General features: G+C 42.8%; 2 protein-coding genes across 2 annotated transcripts; both read left to right on the forward strand.

The window, feature by feature from the left end:
- Nucleotides 1-698: 698 nt before the first annotated feature.
- Nucleotides 699-4,933, forward strand: LOC141341053 (nuclear factor 7, ovary-like). The gene is made up of 6 exons (XM_073846195.1): nt 699-1,654; nt 1,981-2,076; nt 2,287-2,517; nt 2,599-2,621; nt 2,704-2,822; nt 3,195-4,933. Exons 1-6 carry the CDS (start codon nt 1,259-1,261, stop codon nt 3,680-3,682), a joined length of 1,353 nt encoding a protein of 450 aa, XP_073702296.1. The 5' UTR covers nt 699-1,258; the 3' UTR covers nt 3,683-4,933.
- Nucleotides 4,934-5,172: 239 nt separating this feature from the next.
- Nucleotides 5,173-20,272, forward strand: LOC141341171 (nuclear factor 7, brain-like). Its single transcript, XM_073846312.1, has 6 exons — nt 5,173-5,749; nt 16,537-16,632; nt 17,041-17,271; nt 17,353-17,375; nt 17,458-17,576; nt 17,949-20,272. Exons 1-6 carry the CDS (start codon nt 5,354-5,356, stop codon nt 18,434-18,436), a joined length of 1,353 nt encoding a protein of 450 aa, XP_073702413.1. The 5' UTR covers nt 5,173-5,353; the 3' UTR covers nt 18,437-20,272.
- The last annotated feature ends 125 nt before the right edge of the window (nt 20,273-20,397 follow it).

Below are 20,397 nucleotides of genomic sequence, written 5' to 3' on the forward strand. Positions count from 1 at the left end.
AAAACCCTGGGAATATAGAGTGTGGAATGGAGTGGATATGAATCTACAATCTACTGAATGGAGATCTTTATTAGTTTTACACCTACTGTACTTATGCAGTGTGAGTGATTCTGCAATACATTTTACAACCAAAAAGATTAAACACTTAGGCCCGGTTTCACAGACAGGGTTTAGACTAAGCCAAGATTAGGCCAGAGTTCAATTAGGACATTTAAACAATTTTCATAAATGTGATTAGAATAAAAAACATTACTGTTGTGCATCTTGAGACAAAACAAAGGCATTAATATATTTTAGGATCAATCAGTGCAATTTTATTTTAGTTGAAACAACAGATTTACATTTTAGTCTAGGACTAGGCTTAAGCCTTGTCTGTGAAACCGGGGGTTAAAGTACATGACACCACTGAAAGTACTACAAACTACACTCTTAAAAGCTTCTAAAAGGGTGTTTTTGCAGTGATGCCATAGAAGAACCATTTTTGGTTTCCGAAGGAACCTTCGGGAAAGGTGAACAGTTCTTTAAAAGAACCATTTTGAAGAGCATTTTAAAATTCCAAAGAACTTTTTCTGCATTGGAAGGGTTCCATGGATGTTCAACCATTGATGCCAATAAAGAACCATGTTTTTTAACAGTGTTTGGCATTATTGGATATTTATATATTAAAAATAGGCTGCCATCACAGTATGAAATCAACACCCATTTCTATTAGTACTTTTACTTGAGCACAGTTTTGTTTGCTCTTTTGTTTGTAACCTGGTGTATTTTTTTAAGTATTGTAAAACTCAGCTGTTGGTTTTGTTATCCTCAAAGTGTTTGTTGGATTCCCATTTGCAAAATTGTGCTGTGTTTCACTCAGGTCCTTGTTTTTCATTGTTCTTTTGTGTTTGATTCAATGTTTTCTAGCAGTATACTTGAGAAAGTTTCAGTGTATGTTAATTCTGAATGCTTTTTATAGCATGAAAAAAAAAATCCTGTTGGTGTTGTCTGACCTGTTTAAACAGGTGATCAGAAACTTACAACACTTACCAGGAAGAGACTGACTTGTTATTTTTTCTTTCTGTCATACTGATTTTCTTCTCTTTGACAAAAGCAAGAAAGAATCGGCCATCTGTGGATAACGAAGAGATAAACTCTGAAGACGTTTGTTTCTGAATAGACAGCAGATCTTTGTGATTTTCATGGTTTATTATTTTTTTTAAACCGTCATTTAGAAAGTGAAAGTAAAGTTTATACTGCTGGAGCTTAAACAGTGAAAATGGCTTCATCAGCTGAATATGACTATAATTGTCCCGTGTGCTGTGAAATCTTCAAGAAACCTGTTCTTTTATCATGTAGTCACAGTTTCTGTAAAGAGTGTCTTCAACAGTTCTGGAGAACCAAGAAAGCTCAGGAGTGTCCTGTCTGCAGGAGAAGATCCTCAAAATCTAATCCTCCATTAAATCGTGCATTACAAAACTTGTGTGAGTCGTTCCTGAAGGAGAGAAATGAGAGGCGTTCATCAGGATCTGAGGAGATCTGCAGTTTACACAGTGAGAAACTCAAACTCTTCTGTCTGGAGGACAAACAGCCTGTGTGTGTAGTGTGCTTAACTTCACAAAAACACATCAATCACACATTCAGACCCATCAGTGAAGTTGTTCCATCATATAAGGTAGGTATTTATTTCTTTCATTTGACTAAACTTAATGAAAATATACTCTGCTATGAAATCGTATTTTCCCCCGTACTGGTTTCTTCTGCTTCTTTGTACACTCAATAGTGTCATACTCAAATATAGTTACTGGCTCAGACCTTTTAACCAACTTCATGCTCTTGAAAATGTTTTAGATGTATTTTGTATTTACTCAGGCTACCTTTGCTTTGTGTTAGGTTTAAATGTGAGATATACAAAAAAAAAAAAAAAAACCTGTACAATGTATTTTCGTCTCTTCACTGTAATCTGCTGTTTTATATATTTTTACTTTTTTTCAATTCTAGGAGGAGCTGAATACAGCACTGACGTCCTTACAGGAGAAACTTAAAAAGAGAGAAAAAATGAAAGGCGAGTTTGAGAAAACAGTTCAACACATCAAGGTGTGGAAACAGAATCAAGAGTATTTTTCAGTACAGATGATCACTATTCACAATTATGATTTGTTATATTTTATATAATATAATGTAGTTTATTCATCTGCTTCTGCATCTGTTATATGTCAGGTGTCTGAGTTTCTCTTGGATCTGAATGATGTGATGTGTTGATGTGTGTTGATGGAGATGATTGAAGTGAATGTGATTTGATTTCAGTCTCAAGCTGAGCACACAGAGCATCAGATTAAACAGCAGTTTGAGAAGCTTCATCAGTTTCTCAGAGATGAAGAAGAAGCTACAATCACTGCACTGAGAAATGAAGAGGAGCAGAAGAAGCAGATGATGAAGGAGAAGCTGGAGGAGATGAACAGACACATCTCAGCTCTTTCACACACAATCAAAGACACGGAGGAGATGATGAAAGCCAATGACGTCTGCTTTCTAAAGGTCTGATTTCAGATCATCCATTGATTGATTGATTGATGATTGATTGAGTTCTTGATGATCAATGGTGTGTTTGTTCTGCAGGAGTTTCCAGTCACGATGGAAAGGTGAGTGATCTGCTGGTGTCTCTGGTCTCTCTGCTTCTGAAGCCAAAGCCACTGCAGTTCTGACTCCTGAATGTTCTTCCAGAGTCCAGATCTCACAGCCGGATCCACAGACGCCTTCTGGAGCTTTGATTCATGTGCCACGTTACTTGGGCAACCTGCCGTTCAGAGTCTGGAAGAAGATGCAGGACATTGTCCAAAACAGTGAGTCTGGAGAAGATCTGTGCTGTTACACATACACTGGAAATGACGCATGAGGGAATATTTACAGATTTCAGCATTATGTGTGAATAACCAGATGAGCTACTCCACCAAAATGAGCCGTAAACAAGAGAAGAACAGCTTTGCTCCACATGATATTTACAGTTACAGTGATACAGCAGATCTCAGTTCAGTTTGATTGATTGGCAAACCTAAAATATTTACTGTAACAACACTGACAGTGATCAGAGGAAAATGTCTGATGTGTTTGATCAATAGGACGAGTGTCATAATTCATAATAATCTGTGTACGGTTCACTCTTGATCATTATATGAACATTAGAATAAAAGCAGCTGTTGATTGTGTCTCATCAGCTCCTGTGATTCTGGATCCAAACACGGCTCATCCAGAGCTCATCCTGTCTGATGATCTGACCAGTGTGCGATTTAGTCAGAACAGTCAACTGCTTCCTGATAATCCAGAGAGATTTGACAGGTATCTCTGTGTTCTGGGTTCAGAGGGTTTTAACTCAGGAACACACTGCTGGGATGTGGAGGTTAAAGAGAGTTCTTGGTGGAGTCTTGGAGTAACTACAGCATCAAACCAAAGGAAGGGACGTGATTTCTCTGAAAATAATCTCTGGTTGGTGCAGTATGGACTGTCTACAAGGGTTGTTTTTTGTGTACAACAGGTTCTTGAGTGTGTGAGAGTTGTTCTGGACTATGACAGAGGAAGGGTGTCATTCTCTGATCCTGTAACTAACACACATCTACACACATTCACAACCACCTTCACTGACACAGTCTTTCCTTTCTTCTGTTGTTCTTCTTCTCTAGGGATCTTACCGTTCAATAGTCAGTAAATGTTACACCTGTAGGTTTGGATCAACCTTTTTTACAGTCATGTTTACAATATTTTAAATCCATATCATAATTTTAGTACACTGAAATTAGGTGGCCCACTTCTTGTTAACCTTGTCATTTAGATAGCCCAATGTTTATTATTATTATTATTATTTTTACTTCATTAGTTTTTTAACTTCAAGTTCCAGCAATAATTTTATTTGAATTCAGTTTATGTAATGTTATTTGGGAGGTATATACAATAAATATTTTGAGATCATACATTCCAGACAAAGCCCTTTTCACTCTGGCAATCTCCAAAAAATAATCCTGTATTTTACTAGAAATTAGAAAAACTATTTTACATTTTTATGTTTAACAAATATTATCAAACAAACATATTTAACAAGCCCCAAAAAAGCCCTAAGCTATGAGGAAAATTTTCTCAAGTAATTTGACTTAATTTAGGCATAAAAATTAAATTTAAATTGACTGATAGACAATGTTTTGTTGACATTAAATTTGATCAAATTAATATTACAGTTATTAAATTAATACCATTTATGAAAATGAACTAATTTTAAATCTTAAAATGTGATGTAACTTAATCTGTGACCCTATTTTAAAGCTTTATACTCTACATTTACATTTTGCTTGTCTTATCCTTTTTTCACTCCAGATTCAACTTCATGCATCACCTTCCTTTCTGCTCTCTCTTTACTTTCTTCCATCTCTGACTTGAATTTACTGATTGCACACTTAATTCTTTTTTTTCTAAGAAAACATTTATACATGTAAATTATGAAATAATCAGTGCATGTCAATTTATTTAATGAATATGAGTAGAATTAGTGAAGGTTTAAGTTGGCCCACTTTATCAAACACATTCAGCCAAAGTGGGCCATGAATATTTAACCACCTAAACAATCTTTAAGAAAAAAACATGCAAACATATTTGCTGTTTACGGCACATTGTTACTCTTTTCGCTATAGATGATAAATGGACTGCAGTAGTTTGCAATATTCCTGTCGTATTTTTTTTTTTCCTGTTGTGTAAAATGTTTTTAATTGCTGAATTAACTGAATTGACTGAAATTTGATTAATTTAGCAAATAACATATGAATAAAATCACTAAATCACAATAAAATCAGTGAAAATGTCCTGGATATTATAAAGATGTCAATATACCAATATATAGCATGTTTTGTGTATTTCGAAACACCCTTTTTTAAAAAGTTTAATTTTATGTGGACCCTGATAATTATGGAAGGTATTTAAGAGATACTAACAATGTTACACTTATGTTTATTATTCACCAAAAAACAAAAACAAAAAAACATAAAACAGTACTGCACATGTAAATCAAGTTCAATACTAAGAATTTACAATAAAATAAAATTAAAAAATAAATAAATAAATAATAACATTGGTTCCTTTTAGGGTTGAATGTTAAAGGGTTAAACACAACCAATGGTGATCAGAAACTCCACCCTCTTGCAACACTTACCAGGAAGAGACTAACTTGTTATTTCTCCTTTCTGTCATACTATTTTTTTTTTCTTTTGACAAAAGTTTAAAAAAAAAACATCAGCCATCAGTGAACAACGAAGGCAACAACGTTGAAGACGTTTGTTTTTGAACAGACAGCAGATCTGAAAGTGAAAGTTTTGATTGCTGGAGCTCAGTGAAAATGGCTTCATCAGCTGAATATGACTATAATTGTCCCGTGTGCTGTGAAATCTTCAAGGGTCCTGTTATTTTATCATGTAGTCACAGTGTCTGTAAAGAGTGTCTTCAACAGTTCTGGAGAACCAAGAAAACACAGGAGTGTCCTGTCTGCAGGAGAAGATCCTCAAGAGAACAACCTCCATTAAATCTGGCATTACAAAACTTGTGTGAGTCGTTCCTGAAGGAGAGAAATGAGAGGCGTTCATCAGGATCTGAGGAGATCTGCAGTTTACACAGTGAGAAACTCAAACTCTTCTGTCTGGAGGACAAACAGCCTGCGTGTGCAGAATGCTTTACTTCACAAAAACACATCTATCACACATTCAGGCCCATCAGTGACGTTGTTCCATCATATAAGGTAGGTGTTTCTGTCTGTAATTTTACTGTGCTGTGAAAACAATTTTCTTCAGTTTTTGTGTACACTAAATTATGTTTCATTAAGGAGGTTCGGGAGAAGTGCGTCAGATACTTAGCCTAACCATCACAAGAGGCTCCCACTAATGTCAATCAACGCCAGTAAAAGCTGACTCATCTCTATCAACTTGACAGTTAAGTATCGGTACGGTTCGGTATCAGTATTTGGTTCGGCCCCAGGACCGTGTCTTCCCCGCATGTCGCTCCAATCGAGCCCCAGGCCCCATCTCGCAGCCGCTACCAAACGGCCTGGCATCACCCAAGACGCCTCGCCTGCCCTCTTTTCTCTGGCACACTCGACTCAGATCTCCACAGCAGGCTGCAGGAACAGAATGTAATGAAATTAGGTGACTGACAGCCAGATTTGCCTATCAGCAATCAGTATCCTTAATATAAGGGCTGATTTGTTGTTGGCCATGGTGCTTTCCCCTTTTGTGCCAGTGTTTACGGTGGTTACAGGTAAGCGTGCTGTTCTGTAACAGGTGGTAATTTTAAAACTGGTTGGTCTTTTAAAGCATTTTTTAATGTTTGGCAGGAGCCCAGACTCCCTGTTGATTTCCTGTTGGGCAGAGTTCAAGAGCCATTGTCTGGCAGTATTCATAGATGGATTCTGGAGCAGCAGGGTCGGTTGCAAGTTGCTTTCAAGGGTGCCTGGGAACGGTTGGGTTCCGCAGCCGATAGGCAAAAGGCCCGGCATGACCTGCAGGTAAAGGAAGCACCACTGAAGGAGGGTCAGCTGGTATACCTCCGCGATCATAGCATGAGGGGTAGACACAAAATCCAGGACCTGTGGAGCTCAGTGGTGTACCAGGTCCTGAGGGCGCCTAAGGAGGGTGGGCCGGTATACACCATTGCTCCCACCACAGACTTGGGTAAAGTAAAGTATGTGCAACGATCTCTGCTGAAGGCCTTGTTCGGCCAGGATCTACCTCCTGAATTGCCTGACCCTTTGGTCATTGAACCTCTGCAACCCCTGGAAGAGGAGCATGATTATGAGGAGGATTTGTTTGTCTTGCTGCCAGAGACACCACAAGAGGTAGGTTGCAGCCACAGGATGCTGTTGTTCCTTCTGTCCCTCAGACATCTGGTGGTGCGCTATCTGTAGAAGCCAGTAGAGTAACAGATTGTCCGGAGGTTGAGGTGGGTTTGCAGCCGGTTGCATTGCCTCCAAATTCATTGGAGGTGGTTGAGAGTGTAGTGAGAAGAACTGGGAGGTGAACTGCAGGTCACCACTCTAACATGCAAAACCTCCCTCGAGCAGTAGGTGCTGGTTCAGTGTCTAGCATAGTTGGTAGTACAGTTGGTACCCTGTTTCGGCCTTGGAACTGAGTATTGGGGGCGTTGCCGTTTAGATCACTGTCAGGGCGACACTGCAGAAACTGGGGGTGGAATGTAATGAAATTAGGTGACTGACAGCCGGATTTGCCTAAAAGCGATCAGTATTGCGCTGCTGACGTTCTGCTCACGTTCCTGCAGTCCTGCTGTGTACAGTATACTGTCGTGCAGATGCCACCATCATCGTTGTTGAAAGGGGACTGTTCGTCTGGTTCAGATTGTGTGTAGTGGCTGCCTTCTGTTTGTGTATCAGCATGGAGAATACGATGATCTCATTTTATTGAGAAAATAATTGCTTCATCTGGTTTCTTTTTTTTTTCTTTTTTTTTTTTCTTTTTCTTTTGTCTATACTTTTGTGGGAGTAAAGTTATTTTTTATTTTTTGCAGGAGCTGGGTGTCCCATGGGGTGAACGGATCTTCCTCCTTGTGGTGGTGGTTCTTTATTGCGTGCTGTGTACCACTTCGAGTGTGTGGTAGTGTGATCTGAGTGCACCTTGGTGTGTGTGTGCATGGAAGTGTGCTCTTGTAAATCCAGACTCCATTTTGTTTCCTGCCGTTGGGAGCCTCAGACCCGCTGGTATTTCTTTCATTTTGTTTTCATATTTAAAGTTGATTTTGTGTCATTCCTTTTGTAATTTCATTTTCTTCCATTTAAAGTGGGGTCTCCTGCTGTTCCTCTGACATTTTAGTGTCTATTTTAAAACATTCTTGTATTAATAAACATTTGTATTTTTATACTTCACCCACGTCTCCTGCTTACTTCTATGAGGGAATCGAACCTGTGTGCTTAATTTACTCCATTTTTGGGTTTTGAGTATTGTTCCCTGGAGGTAATTTCTAGGGTGGCGTAGTCAGATTTCTTTACTGGTAAAAGTTTGGTTCCCCTTCGGGAACGTCGAGCTGCGTCGGAACGCTTTGGGAACACCCCCAGCGTGACCACGCTCTGATCACGTGTATAATCCGTCCAATAGGAAAAGCACGTGCGACGTCATGGACGGGGTAACGTCAGGAACCAGGAAGCTATAAAGCACGTGCGGTGAATGCAGCCGGCAGCTTCTGTCCTTCAATCGCACTCTGTGTATTGTCTGTCCCTCAGTGCTGTTTTTCGGAGCCAGTTTACTCTACTTTTATTTGATCACTGAGTTATTATAGGAAAGCAAAATAAGAAAGTTAAAATGGGCGAGAACAAGCAGTTCAAGCAGTGTGTTCCTCCCTGCCAAAGATACATCACGGCAGAGGACACACACTCGCTTTGTGTTGTTTGTTTGGGAGCGAGGCATACCCAGTCAGCCTTTGAGGAAGGAGCCCTCACCAGCATTCCCCGCGGATCAGGTCCCGCTTCTGCTGAGGCAGAGCGGCGCTTGCATTCGTGGGGATCGCAGATGGATCTGCTAGTGAGTGTGGAGACGGGCGGGCCCCTTTCTCCAGCCTCCTCTGGCAGATCCTTGCCCCTTTCTGGTCTGGAAGCCCGTTCTGCGGTTTCTTCCCTCCAGGAGGAGCACTCGTCCCTCCGTCTTTCTTCCTCTGAGGAGGAGGAAACGGAAGCGGTCGAGGAGGCTGGTCCCCCGCCCACCCAGCCCGTTGAGTACGAGGAGTTAGTGGAGGTGGTCACTTGTGCCGTTGCCAAACTCAACATCAGTTGGCCGGACATTGTGACTGGGGAGCAGAAAGCGGCGACAAAGCTTGATGAACGCTTTCTGCGTCCCAAAGTTACACCTCCACGCCGAGGCCTGCCGTTCTTTCCCGATCTCCACACCGAGGTGTCGAGATCGTGGACCAAACCATTCTCGGCACGTGTTCACTCCCCTTCCGCCGCCATCTATTGTAATGTGATCGGGGCTCGTGAACACGGTTATGGGGCGGTGCCACAGGTGGAACAGACGCTCTCGAGCTATCTGTCCCCTAGCTCTGCATCGTCCCTAAGGGCCTCGGCACTCCCCAGCAAACCGCTAAGAGCTACATCAGCGTTGCTGGGGAAGGGGTACTCCGCAGCAGGTCAGGCTGGAGCTTGCTTGCACACCATGGTGGTGTTGCAGGCGTATCAAGCCGACCTGCTGAAAGAGTTTGATGAAGGCGAGGACGGGGCGGCAGTCGACGTCAGCGAGCTGCGTCATACTGCTGACCTTGCTCTGCGAGCCACCAAGGAGACCGCCCGCGCCATTGGGCGGTCTATGGCAGCCATGGTGGTCGCAGAGAGACATCTCTGGCTGACCCTGTCGGATATTAAAGACTGCGACAGGGTCTATCTTCTCGACGCCCCGCTCACACCGTCTGGCCTGTTCGGCGACACGGTTCCCTCCGTCGTCGACAGGTTCAGGCAGTCACGACAGCAAGCGGCGGCGTTCCAGAGATATCTTCCTCGCCGCTCAAGCTCTGGGGCTGCTGGACGGGAGCAGCCCCACAGGAGTACCCACTCCTCGCACCGCAAAGAGCAGAAGCGGAGCGTTGCTACTCGGGCCCCCCCACAGAGAGATCGGGGGTCCAGTAAGTGCTCCAAGTCGGGGGCTTCTAAACCGAAGGGCGACCTGAGGGCCGTCCTTCAGGCGAGGAAGTCCTCGATAAAGAAGTCCTGACGTCCACGGCTCAGGGCTTCTGAGGGCAGGCCCCCCTGGGGATATAATATCACCCCATTGCCCTCGAGAGACCGGGCTGCCAACCCTGCCACCTTCGGTGCTTCAGGGCGCAGTGGTTTCTCGCGGAACCCCCTTTCTGCATCCGCCCGTGAGCGTTGCGGTGCAGAAGGATTCGCCACCTCAAAATCCATCAGAGATCAGCCTCGAGAGAGGCAGTGTGGAAACTTCTGCCAAACGTATCTCAATGGGTCTTGCAGACTGTAGAAAGAGGTTACAAAATTCAGTTTGGCGCCCCTCCGCCATCTTTTCAATGGGTTGTCACCACTGTTGTGGCCCCTCAGCAGGCTCTGATTATGGAACAAGAGGTAGAAACTCTTTTGAGGAAGGAGGCCATCGAGGTGGTCCCTCCTCATCTTATGGAGTGCGGGTTCTACAGCCGCTTCTTCATAGTTCCCAAGAAGGATGGAGGACTACGTCCTGTTCTAGATCTCAGACTGCTCAATCGTGCAGTACTGAGACTTTAGTTCAAAATGCTTACTGTCAAGCTGGTTGTGTCTCAAATCAAGTCCGAGGACTGGTTTGTGACCATAGATCTCAAGGACGCCTATTTTCATGTCTCCATCCTTCCACAACACAGGAAGTTCCTCAGGTTCGCTTTTGGGGGCAAAGCTTACCAATACAGGGTCCTTCCCTTCGGTCTAGCACTCTCACCCCGAACTTTCACCAAGTGTGTGGATGCGGCGCTGGCTCCTCTGCGACTCCAGGGCATCCGCATACTGAACTACATAGACGACTGGCTTATACTGGCCCAGTCCAAAGAAATGGCAGTTCGACATCGAGATGTCGTTCTTGCCCACATGAAAGTTCTGGGGTTAAGACTAAATTCCAAGAAAAGTGTTCTTTCTCCAGCTCAGAGAACCACTTATCTAGGAGTAGTTTGGGATTTGACCACGATGTGGGCTCATATGACTCCTGCTCATATAGAGTCGATTCTCAACGCAGTCGAGAGAGTCAAGATAGGCCGATCACTCACTGTAAAGCAGTTTCAAGTTCTGCTAGGTCTCATGGCAGCTGCGTCCAACGTGATTCCTTTTGGCCTGCTGTACATGAGACCTTTACAGTGGTGGCTCAGGACCAAGGGGTTTTCCCCGAGGGGCAACCCACTCCGTATGATCAAGGTCACGCGGCGCTGCCTTCGTGCCTTAGACATGTGGAAGAAACCTTGGTTCCTGTCTCAAGGCCCGATGTTGGGGGCTCCTTGTCGTCGTGTTACACTTACGACGGACGCTTCCCTCATCGGCTGGGGAGCGGTCATGAGTGGCCGCTCATCCCAAAGTCTGTGGAGTGGATGCCATCTCACGTGGCACATCAATCGCCTGGAAATGCTGGCCGTGTTTCTAGCTTTGAAACACTTCCTCCCAGACCTAAAAGATCACCATGTGCTGGTTCGCACCGACAACACAGCGGTGGTCGCTTATATCAACCACCAAGGAGGTCTGCGGTCGCGCCCCTTGAACAAGCTGGCACACCAGATCCTTGTGTGGTCCCAGGGAAAACTCCTCTCTTTAAGAGCAGTTTACATACCTGGACATCTCAATGTGGGAGCAGACATCCTGTCGAGGCAGGGGTTGAGGCCCGGGGAATGGAGACTCCACCCCGAGGTGGTGGAAGTCATATGGAGCAAATTTGGCAGGGCCCAAGTAGATCTCTTTGCGAGCCAGGAGACCACACATTGTCCCCTTTGGTTCTCCCTCAGTCATCCAGCTCCCCTGGGACTGGATGCTATGGTACAGACGTGGCCGAGGCTTCGTCTGTACGCCTTTCCCCCAATCGCTCTGCTCCCGGGAGTTCTGGAGAGAGTGCACCAGGATGGAATTCGCCTACTGCGAGCACTGGACACGTACGTCCACAGAGCTGCCCTGTGGAGGAAGACGGACCAATTATTTGTGTGTTTCGGTCCCCATAACAGAGGTCTTCCAGCTTCTAAGCATTCATTAAGTCGGTGGATTTCGGATGCCATTACAATTTCCTATGAGTCCTCTGGTCTTCCCTCACCGATGGAAGCCAAGGCTCACTCGACCCGCAAAGTTGCGGTGTCTAAGGCTTTCCTAGCAGGGGTGTCCCTGCAGGATATTTGTAACGCTGCGGGATGGTCCACGCCACTTACATTCGTGAGGTTCTATGAGTTAGACCTCCCACATACTCCGGGCTCTCATGCCCTCATTTCTGATGCTCCCACCTCTAGTGGGACTTCCTAATTCAGCGAATAGGCTGAGGCCACTCGTTTCACTCGGGCTACTTTCGCCCTTTTATAAGACGGCTGAGGCCGCACTTTTCCTGCTTGAATAGCAGCAATTACCTTGGGCTACTTTCGCCCTTTCACGAGTGGGCTGAGGCCGCTCGTTTCACTCGGGCTACTTTCGCCCTTTTATCGGCTGAGGCCGCACTTTTCCTGGTTGAATATCAGCAATTACCTTGGGCTACTTTCGCCCTTTCACGAGTGGGCTGAGGCCGCTCGTTTCACTCGGGCTACTTTCGCCCTTTTTCCTTTCCTCCTGCTTCACACAGAGCAGGGCTTTGGAATTCTGGCGGCGTGGGTATTTCTTTCCCAAAGCGTTCCGACGCAGCTCGACGTTCCTGAAGGGGAACGCCTCGGGTTTCGTATGAAACCCTAGTTCCTCGAGGGAACGAGATGCTGCGTCACCTACCACAATTCTGGTTATCCCTGCAGCGCTCCTGGTGGCAGAAGCTGCCGGCTGCATTCACCGCACGTGCTTTATAGCTTCCTGGTTCCTGACGTCACCCCGTCCGTGACGTCGCACGCGCTTTTCCTATTGGATGGATTATACACGTGATCAGAGCGTGGTCACGCTGGGGGCGTTCCCAAAGCGTTCCGACGCAGCGTCTCGTTCCCTCGAGGAACTAGGGTTTCATACGAAACCCGAGGCGTTTTCACAATTGTACCACTCCGTCACAAGAACATTTCGTGTGCAGTCTGCAGGTCAGTCGCTCACTCCATCATGACCTGCCCGCAAATCCTTTCCTCCATACCCCCGTGCCCAGACACTGTCTCCGTGAAATCCTCCAGTTAAGTCCCAAGATCCGCAACCATGGAAAACCCTGAACCCTCGCAAACAGACCCATCCGCAGCAGATAGCAGACCACCGTGCCACTCCTTCAACAGCGGGAGATGCGCTAGACAGTGCTGTCGCTTCCTCCATGTCCGCATCATCTGTCCAGTACACAAAGCCATAAATTAAAAATTTAAACACTACCTTTCGACTCCTGTGAATATTTCGCACCTGGCCATTGAACTCGCCCACCATCCAGACTTTTGTCTGGCCCTTAGACACGGTTTTAACCCTGGCGTCGAATGCGCGTTTTCCCAAAACCATTTGCAGCAATCTCTAATCCGCCCTCGCAGAGCCCAACTTTGTAAATAACCTAATAAAAAAAGAAGTCAACTCAGGCTTCATGATTGGTCCCTTCGATTATCCCCTGTTACGACCTCGTGCTCTCAGTCTAGGGTTGGAAGTTGTAACATTTAAATTGTGACCATTTCTGTGATGTGCAGGTGTAAAAAGACGAAAAGCAAACCGAAATAAATGCCAACAAAGGATGATTTATTTTACAAAGTTAAGGAGAAAAACAAAACAAACAGAAAATAACAATAATACTGATAATGAATAATAATGATGAAAAGACTTAACAACAAAAGAGTAAAGAGTAATTATATACAATATTTACACAAGAGAACAACAACAAAAATATAATAAACCCACAGGAGAGGATTGGACGTAAGTGGCGCTAAAGAAAAGAAAATAACAAAACAAGAATCAAACTAACTCAATATAAACCTCTAACCTAACTGAAAAGAAAACAATCAAAGCAAGTCTTCGGCGTTTGTAGGCGCCCTAACTTACCTACTCTAAAACTGCCAAACAGAAGATACAAATGCAGCGCTCACTTCTAGGCTAGTGTGTTTATACATAAAGATCGCTAGATGTTGCAATATGTAAGTCACGTGACATATTACCTGTCCAAACTCTCCTGGGAAAAGACGCAAAGGTTGTCATCAAAATCAATACAAATACTAAATCAAAGAATGAAGATGATAAACAAGATGACAACTTAAACTTTAACAAAGAAACATAACAAAAATACCCAAAACCAAAAGAAATAACGAGAGGCAGATTAATAAACAAAGAAACAAAGCAGGAACGCAAGGTGCCTCTGCCTTGGCGTTCCACTAGCCATCTTTTAAAATATTGGCGGCAGATGGGATTGGCCGCAGAAGCCATCACGTCACTCGAGATGATGATGATTGACAGCCCCCTTATCCAATAGCAATTAGAATGGGTTGAACCTAAGAAAATGACAGGGAGGGAGAACGAGAGAGAGAGAGAGAGAGAGATCCACACGCGAAGGCACATCTGCCGGGACGTAACACCCCCTTCGATGTCTTTCGCATGAGCTCCATCGGAGTGGCCACAATAAAATTTTCTGGTAAAAACTGCCTAATTATCAACCTATCATCACCCCATAATTCCCTAATCCCAAGCATCCACAGCCTGGTTCCACTCAACAAATTTTCTCTTAGGTACCATGACATAGACCAGGCAGTCAAATTAATTAAAATTGTACGTCGAGCAGCGTGGCTCGCAAAAGTGGACATCACTTCCGCATTTAAAGTGATTCACATTGAAGGATTACAAATTTAAGAATCTGTTAAAGATTTGTTGATCCTACATTGTATTTAACATTTATGGTAAATATGAGGACATCAGACAAATTACTCTCTCAAGCAAAGTTTGTAGCCAGAGGTTCCTACCAGCTCCTGTTCTCTTGCAGTTCCTGAACAGGTTTCGCAAGTTAAGTGTGAATTCTAAGCTCAAGGTACAGCTTGCCTTTGTCTCTATGATAATGTGAAGGTATAGTCAATACTGTCAGACTGATTGGATTAGCACCTATGCCTTTGAATGACACTGTTATGATAATGAGATCAGGGCTGGGGAAACTCTGGTAATGGGTTGATTCCTGTATTGCATTTGCATGCTTTGTTTAGATTGACTCCACCTCTATGTATCCCTCCCCCCTGGATATGTATATAAACTATAATGTATCTGCCTTAGACAGACGAATTTTGATGGCTGCAGCGACGAACAGCTAGGATCTCAATAAAGAGAAACTTATGCTTCAAGATATCCAAAACGTCTCCTGGTCTCTGAAAAAAAGTTCACAACAACATCCATCCCGACTCATGGCATCTATTCGGGATACGATGACTTTAGAAATTCTACTTTGCTGTCCGTCTCACTTTTTTGGTTGCAAAAGCAGCCCCAAAATCTTAAACATGCTATCGGAAGCTGTTTGCTGGATCCTGACGAACAACTACGCAATTCCCCACCTTATTTACCTCCTAGAAGATTTCCTTGTCATTTCACCTCCCGACACAATCCCAGCCACCCATATCCTCACAATACAAAAAGTTTTGTCAGAGCTTGGGATTGCCATCACTCAGGAAAAAACCATGGGTCCTGCTACATCTATCAAGTTGCCACCTCTCATACAACACACCGTTCCCTGATTTTTCCCTACTCTCAATCACCTCATTTATCTCTTTTCTCAACAGCGTCAAGGGCCTCCAAGCCGGGTTCATCAAGGGCTACCTGAGCGGTGTCCAATTCTTCCACAAGCTGATGTTCGGTGCTCCCTCGCCCGAAATAAGTAACTCGCAAACCTCCCTCTTGATCAGGGGAATCCAACGATCCCAGCCCACCCGGCCTGACCCTAGACTTCCTATAACTTTAGACATCCTCACAAAATGTATCCACACCCTCCGCACCGGTTACAAGCCTCTTAGTACGGCCTGCACACTCCATGCCATGTTCATTCTAGTATTCTTCGGGTTTCTCAGATGCTCAGAACTCTTCTAAATGTGATACAAATACCAACTCCACAGTCTCAGCTTCAGAATTTCCTTCCTAATCAAACAAAGCTAAAAAAAAAAAGGCCATCTCATCTACATCTTCAACCTCCCTTCTCCAATCCAAACCTGTCAGTCCGTCCTCGAGTTCCTCTGCCTCAGCAATTCCCAGGCTAAATCCCCCCACGAACCCCTATTCTTAGACGAAGTCATAAAACCCGCCACTTGCTTCTGGTTCCAAAAATCGTCAGGCATCCCAGCAGAAAATTTCTCCAGTCACTCTTTTCGCATTGGGGCAGCAACATCAGCAGCCCAGAAAGGCCTCTCCAAACAGCAGATACAAACTATAGGAAGATGGTCATCAGACGCCTTTCAAAGCTACATCAGAACTAACCAGTCCCACATCAAACGTTTTCCTTTCTCCCTCCGGTGGGCCAAAATCTATGCCTCTTCCCCCCGCCTGGTGCAACGCCAGGACTCTTGATCTCCCATCGGTTTCTCCCTCCCAGCCCGGTGAGAGCCCTCCCGGTGGGGCCTCCATACTCACTGCCTGCAAGCAAGGCTTATCCATCCGATGCCGTGAGTTTTGATCTCCTGTCGGATGTCATGAGAGTCCTCCCGCCCGGGCACCCAAAACCATGCACTCCAACATCGGCAACCGGCAGGGCCTACCAGTGTGTAGCCTCAAACGAGAGAACGTAGGCTCCTCCGGCCAGCCGACTTCTCGATTGTCAGCACCCTCCAGATCTTAGCGCCTATTTTGGGGGGTGTCTTTAGTCCGGCAGCTGGTCCTTCACTTTATTGCTACTTTATTACAAGATGCCTGTGTGATCACTGTATTCTGTTCTCTTCATTGTAACCTGGTGTTTTATATATTTTTATTTTGTTTAACTCAAGGAGGAGCTCAATACAGTGCTGAAGTGCTTACAGGAGAAACTTCAACACAATTCAATCATTAAGGAAGAGTTTGAGGAAACAATTCAACACATCAAGGTGAGGAACCAGAATCAAGAATCATTTTCAGTAAAGGTGTAGGATCACTATACACAATTATGATTTGTTACATTTAATATAATGCATGGCAGTTTATTATTATTGAAAATGACGAGCAGCAATCTGCTTCTGGATTAGTGATGGGTCGTTCTTGAACAATTTCTTCATTTTGAATGAATCTTTAATGTGACTCGGGAAAAATGCGTCATCTCGGGGAGTGATTCGTTCAGTCATGTATGCGCAACATCCTATAGGTTCTGTACTGGAATTAGTTCATCTGGATCTGGTAATGACCTGGTAATTCTGGATCTGTTATATGTCAGGTGTCTGAGTTTATCTTGGATCTGAATGATGTGATGTGTGCTGAATTTAATTTAGAGGATTGAAGTGAATGTGATTTGATTTCAGTCTCAAGCTGAGCACACAAAGTGTCAGATTAAACAGCAGTTTGAGAAGCTTCATCAGTTTCTCAGAGATGAAGAAGAAGCTGCAATCACTGCACTGAGAAATGAAGAGGAGCTGAAGAAGCAGATGATGAAGGAGAAGCTGGAGGAGATGAACAGACACATCTCAGCTCTTTCACACACAATCAAAGACACGGAGGAGATGATGAAAGCCAATGACGTCTGCTTTCTAAAGGTCTGATTTCAGATCATCCATTGATTGATTGATTGATGATTGATTGAGTTCTTGATGATCAATGGTGTGTTTGTTCTGCAGGAGTTTCCAGTCACGATGGAAAGGTGAGTGATCTGCTGGTGTCTCTGGTCTCTCTGCTTCTGAAGCCAAAGCCACTGCAGTTCTGACTCCTGAATGTTCTTCCAGAGTCCAGATCTCACAGCCGGATCCACAGACGCCTTCTGGAGCTTTGATTCATGTGCCACGTTACTTGGGCAACCTGCCGTTCAGAGTCTGGAAGAAGATGCAGGACATTGTCCAAAACAGTGAGTCTGGAGAAGATCTGTGCTGTTACACATACACTGGAAATGACGCATGAGGGAATATTTACAGATTTCAGCATTATGTGTGAATAACCAGATGAGCTACTCCACCAAAATGAGCCGTAAACAAGAGAAGAACAACTTTGCTCCACATGATATTTACAGTTACAGTGATACAGCAGATCTCAGTTCAGTTTGATTGATTGGCAAATCTAAAATATTTACTGTAACAACACTGACAGTGATCAGAGGAAAATGTCTGATGTGTTTGATCAATAGGACGAGTGTCATCATTCATAATAATCTGTGTACGGTTCACTCTTGATCATTATATGAACATCAGAATAAACGCAGCTGTTGATTTTGTCTCATCAGCTCCTGTGATTCTGGATCCAAACACGGCATATCCATGTCTCGTCCTGTCTGATGATCTGACCAGTGTGAGATGGATCAAGAACAAACAACTGCTTCCTGATAATCCAGAGAGATTTGACAGGTATCTCTGTGTTCTGGGTTCAGAGGGTTTTAACTCAGGAACACACTGCTGGGATGTGGAGGTGAAAAAGACTCAATGGTGGATTCTTGGAGTAACTACAGCATCAAACCAAAGGAAGGGATATGATTTCTTTAACACTGATGTCTGGAGTGTGCAGTACAGATTGTCTGATCAGTTTGGTTTTCCAGTTAAACAGAAGCTTGAGCATGTGAGAGTTGATCTGGACTATGACAGAGGAAGGGTGTCATTCTCTGATCCTGTAACTAACACACATCTACACACATTCACAACCACCTTCACTGACACAGTCTTTCCTTTCTTCTGTACTGTTGACTTTCTGAGGATCTTATCATTTAATAGTCAGTAAACGTTGCACCTGTAGGTCTGCTTTCATCTTGTACAGTCATCGTGTTTCCAATATTTAATCCATATCCCAATTTAAGACTAAATGAATAGTCATCTGTTTCAGTTATTAATGTTAAATAATATTTTTTTTCATTGAGGTAAATGACATAATCCACATACTATGAAAATAGTATTTACAAACTGTTTACAAATCTGATTCTCAGAACAAATTTTCAATGTCTGGACTCTTTAAAAACTCTATAAGTTTGTCTCACTTTCAGAAGCAGAGAATTTTTTTATTTTTTTATTTTTACATGAAAACTGTGATCGTATGATTTCATTAATGAAAGATTAAATGTTTGGCCATGATATCTAGTTTTTAGTAAAGGAGATGCATTTGTCTAAAAGTGGGAATCCTGGATTTGGTTTATTTAAGTTTCCCCAATAAATTAATAAATTAATGTAATTGAGCTTCTAAAATCAGTCGCAGCTTCTGTCAGCAGTGAAACGTTCAGTGTGGCTCTACTGACTTTTTAATTTAATTTAAAGGGCTTCATTACAACATGACAGTCAAAATAATAAGAAACAATCTGATGAAAAAGGATGTATTTGCTCAGCATTCAAATGTTTTGTAGATTTATTTATTTAATTGTCTGAAAAAGTTTTCATAAAAGTAAAATACTAAAACAAATATGCTATAAATTCACTTTAACAGTTGACATAAAAATTGAGCTATTAATTATATACAGGCCTATTTTTCTAATTTAGGATTTCTAATAATATAAATAAAAGGTCTATAGGCTATAATGCATAATAGACGTGTTTGAAATGTACTTCTAATTATTTCAATTATATAATAATGACAATGAATAATAACAGCAGCCTTCTGGCCCAAATCTGAGGGATTCATTTTACCTCAAAGCATCTAACTTTAACTTTTTGTTTAAGAAAATAAGTATTTTATATTATTGATATGTTTTTGTCCTATGAATCATTCTTCAGTGGATGAGACTATAGGAATGTTGCTAGGACTAGTTCAAAATATCCATTGTCCCTGTCCAACTGTAAATAAATCAATACATCAGTCAATATATTTTTTGTGATTAGTTATTGTTTAACAAATCAGGGAGACCAGGGTGTTTGTGTGTGTCCCGGTGCATGTAGGAGTGAAGGAGACAGAGAAGGAAAGTACAGAAATGCAAATAAGCGTCAGTAAAGCAAAGATGAAACATGTAATTTTGGAAAAATTAACTAATTGTGGCAAGAAAGGTGGGCTAGAGAGGGAAAAGACAGACATCTATATCATGTTTTTTAACATTTTCAACCTTACCGGTGCAAGAGCATAACAAACAAATATGAACATTTTAGTTGTTAATTTTAAAATTTGCAATCTTTGACTTAATGCTGTTAAACCTACTTTACAAAGCAAACTTTCTGCTAAAATAAGAGTGTGTGGTTTATCTTAGGCTTGTGGAAGTAGAAAACATGTAGAAAAACTGTAACATTTAGTTAAAATGATTTCTCAACCATACGCTGGACCTTATTTTGAGTGTGAAAAATCTGTCAAAAGAAGGAGATGTGACTAAAATCTTCTACAGCTGTAATGTCCCACTCCTGTCTGCTTTTGGCATGAAAGGATGAGAGTTTTCAGACGACAGCATCAGTTTATACACTTCAGTCAGTCAGACATAAGAACCAAGATGATGATCAGCCATCAAATAATAGAGTCAAACAAGAAATTAGTTAAATAGGGAATCAAACCATTATGTTGTATTTAGCAGGGTAGATTCTAAACAACAGAAATATGACAAAATATATGAGAAATACAAAAAAAAAACACGTATGGTTGATATGTCTGTAAAGGCTGGAAATAGTTGGATAGGGGCACAGATTGAAGTGTAACAATAATAAGTGCATCTGAGAGTGGATTATTTTATTTTTTCTCAAGCAGACATATACTTATTTCTTTATTAACAACTTATA

The sequence above is a fragment of the Garra rufa genome, chromosome 8 (assembly GCF_049309525.1).
Source record: "Garra rufa chromosome 8, GarRuf1.0, whole genome shotgun sequence".
In the NCBI taxonomy this organism is placed as follows: Eukaryota; Metazoa; Chordata; class Actinopteri; order Cypriniformes; family Cyprinidae; genus Garra; species Garra rufa.

What these genes read in the sequence shown, in the direction of transcription:
- LOC141341171 (XM_073846312.1), top strand. Translation starts at nt 5,354, where the DNA reads ATGGCTTCATCAGCTGAATATGACTATAATTGTCCCGTGTGCTGTGAA. An exon ending in AAACAATTCAACACATCAAG is followed by an intron (nt 16,633 to 17,040) that starts GTGAGGAACCAG and finishes ATTTGATTTCAG; the next exon opens with TCTCAAGCTGAGCACACAAA. An exon ending in TTTCCAGTCACGATGGAAAG is followed by an intron (nt 17,376 to 17,457) that starts GTGAGTGATCTG and finishes ATGTTCTTCCAG; the next exon opens with AGTCCAGATCTCACAGCCGG.
- LOC141341053 (XM_073846195.1), top strand. Translation starts at nt 1,259, where the DNA reads ATGGCTTCATCAGCTGAATATGACTATAATTGTCCCGTGTGCTGTGAA. An exon ending in ATGACGTCTGCTTTCTAAAG is followed by an intron (nt 2,518 to 2,598) that starts GTCTGATTTCAG and finishes TTTGTTCTGCAG; the next exon opens with GAGTTTCCAGTCACGATGGA. An exon ending in TTTCCAGTCACGATGGAAAG is followed by an intron (nt 2,622 to 2,703) that starts GTGAGTGATCTG and finishes ATGTTCTTCCAG; the next exon opens with AGTCCAGATCTCACAGCCGG.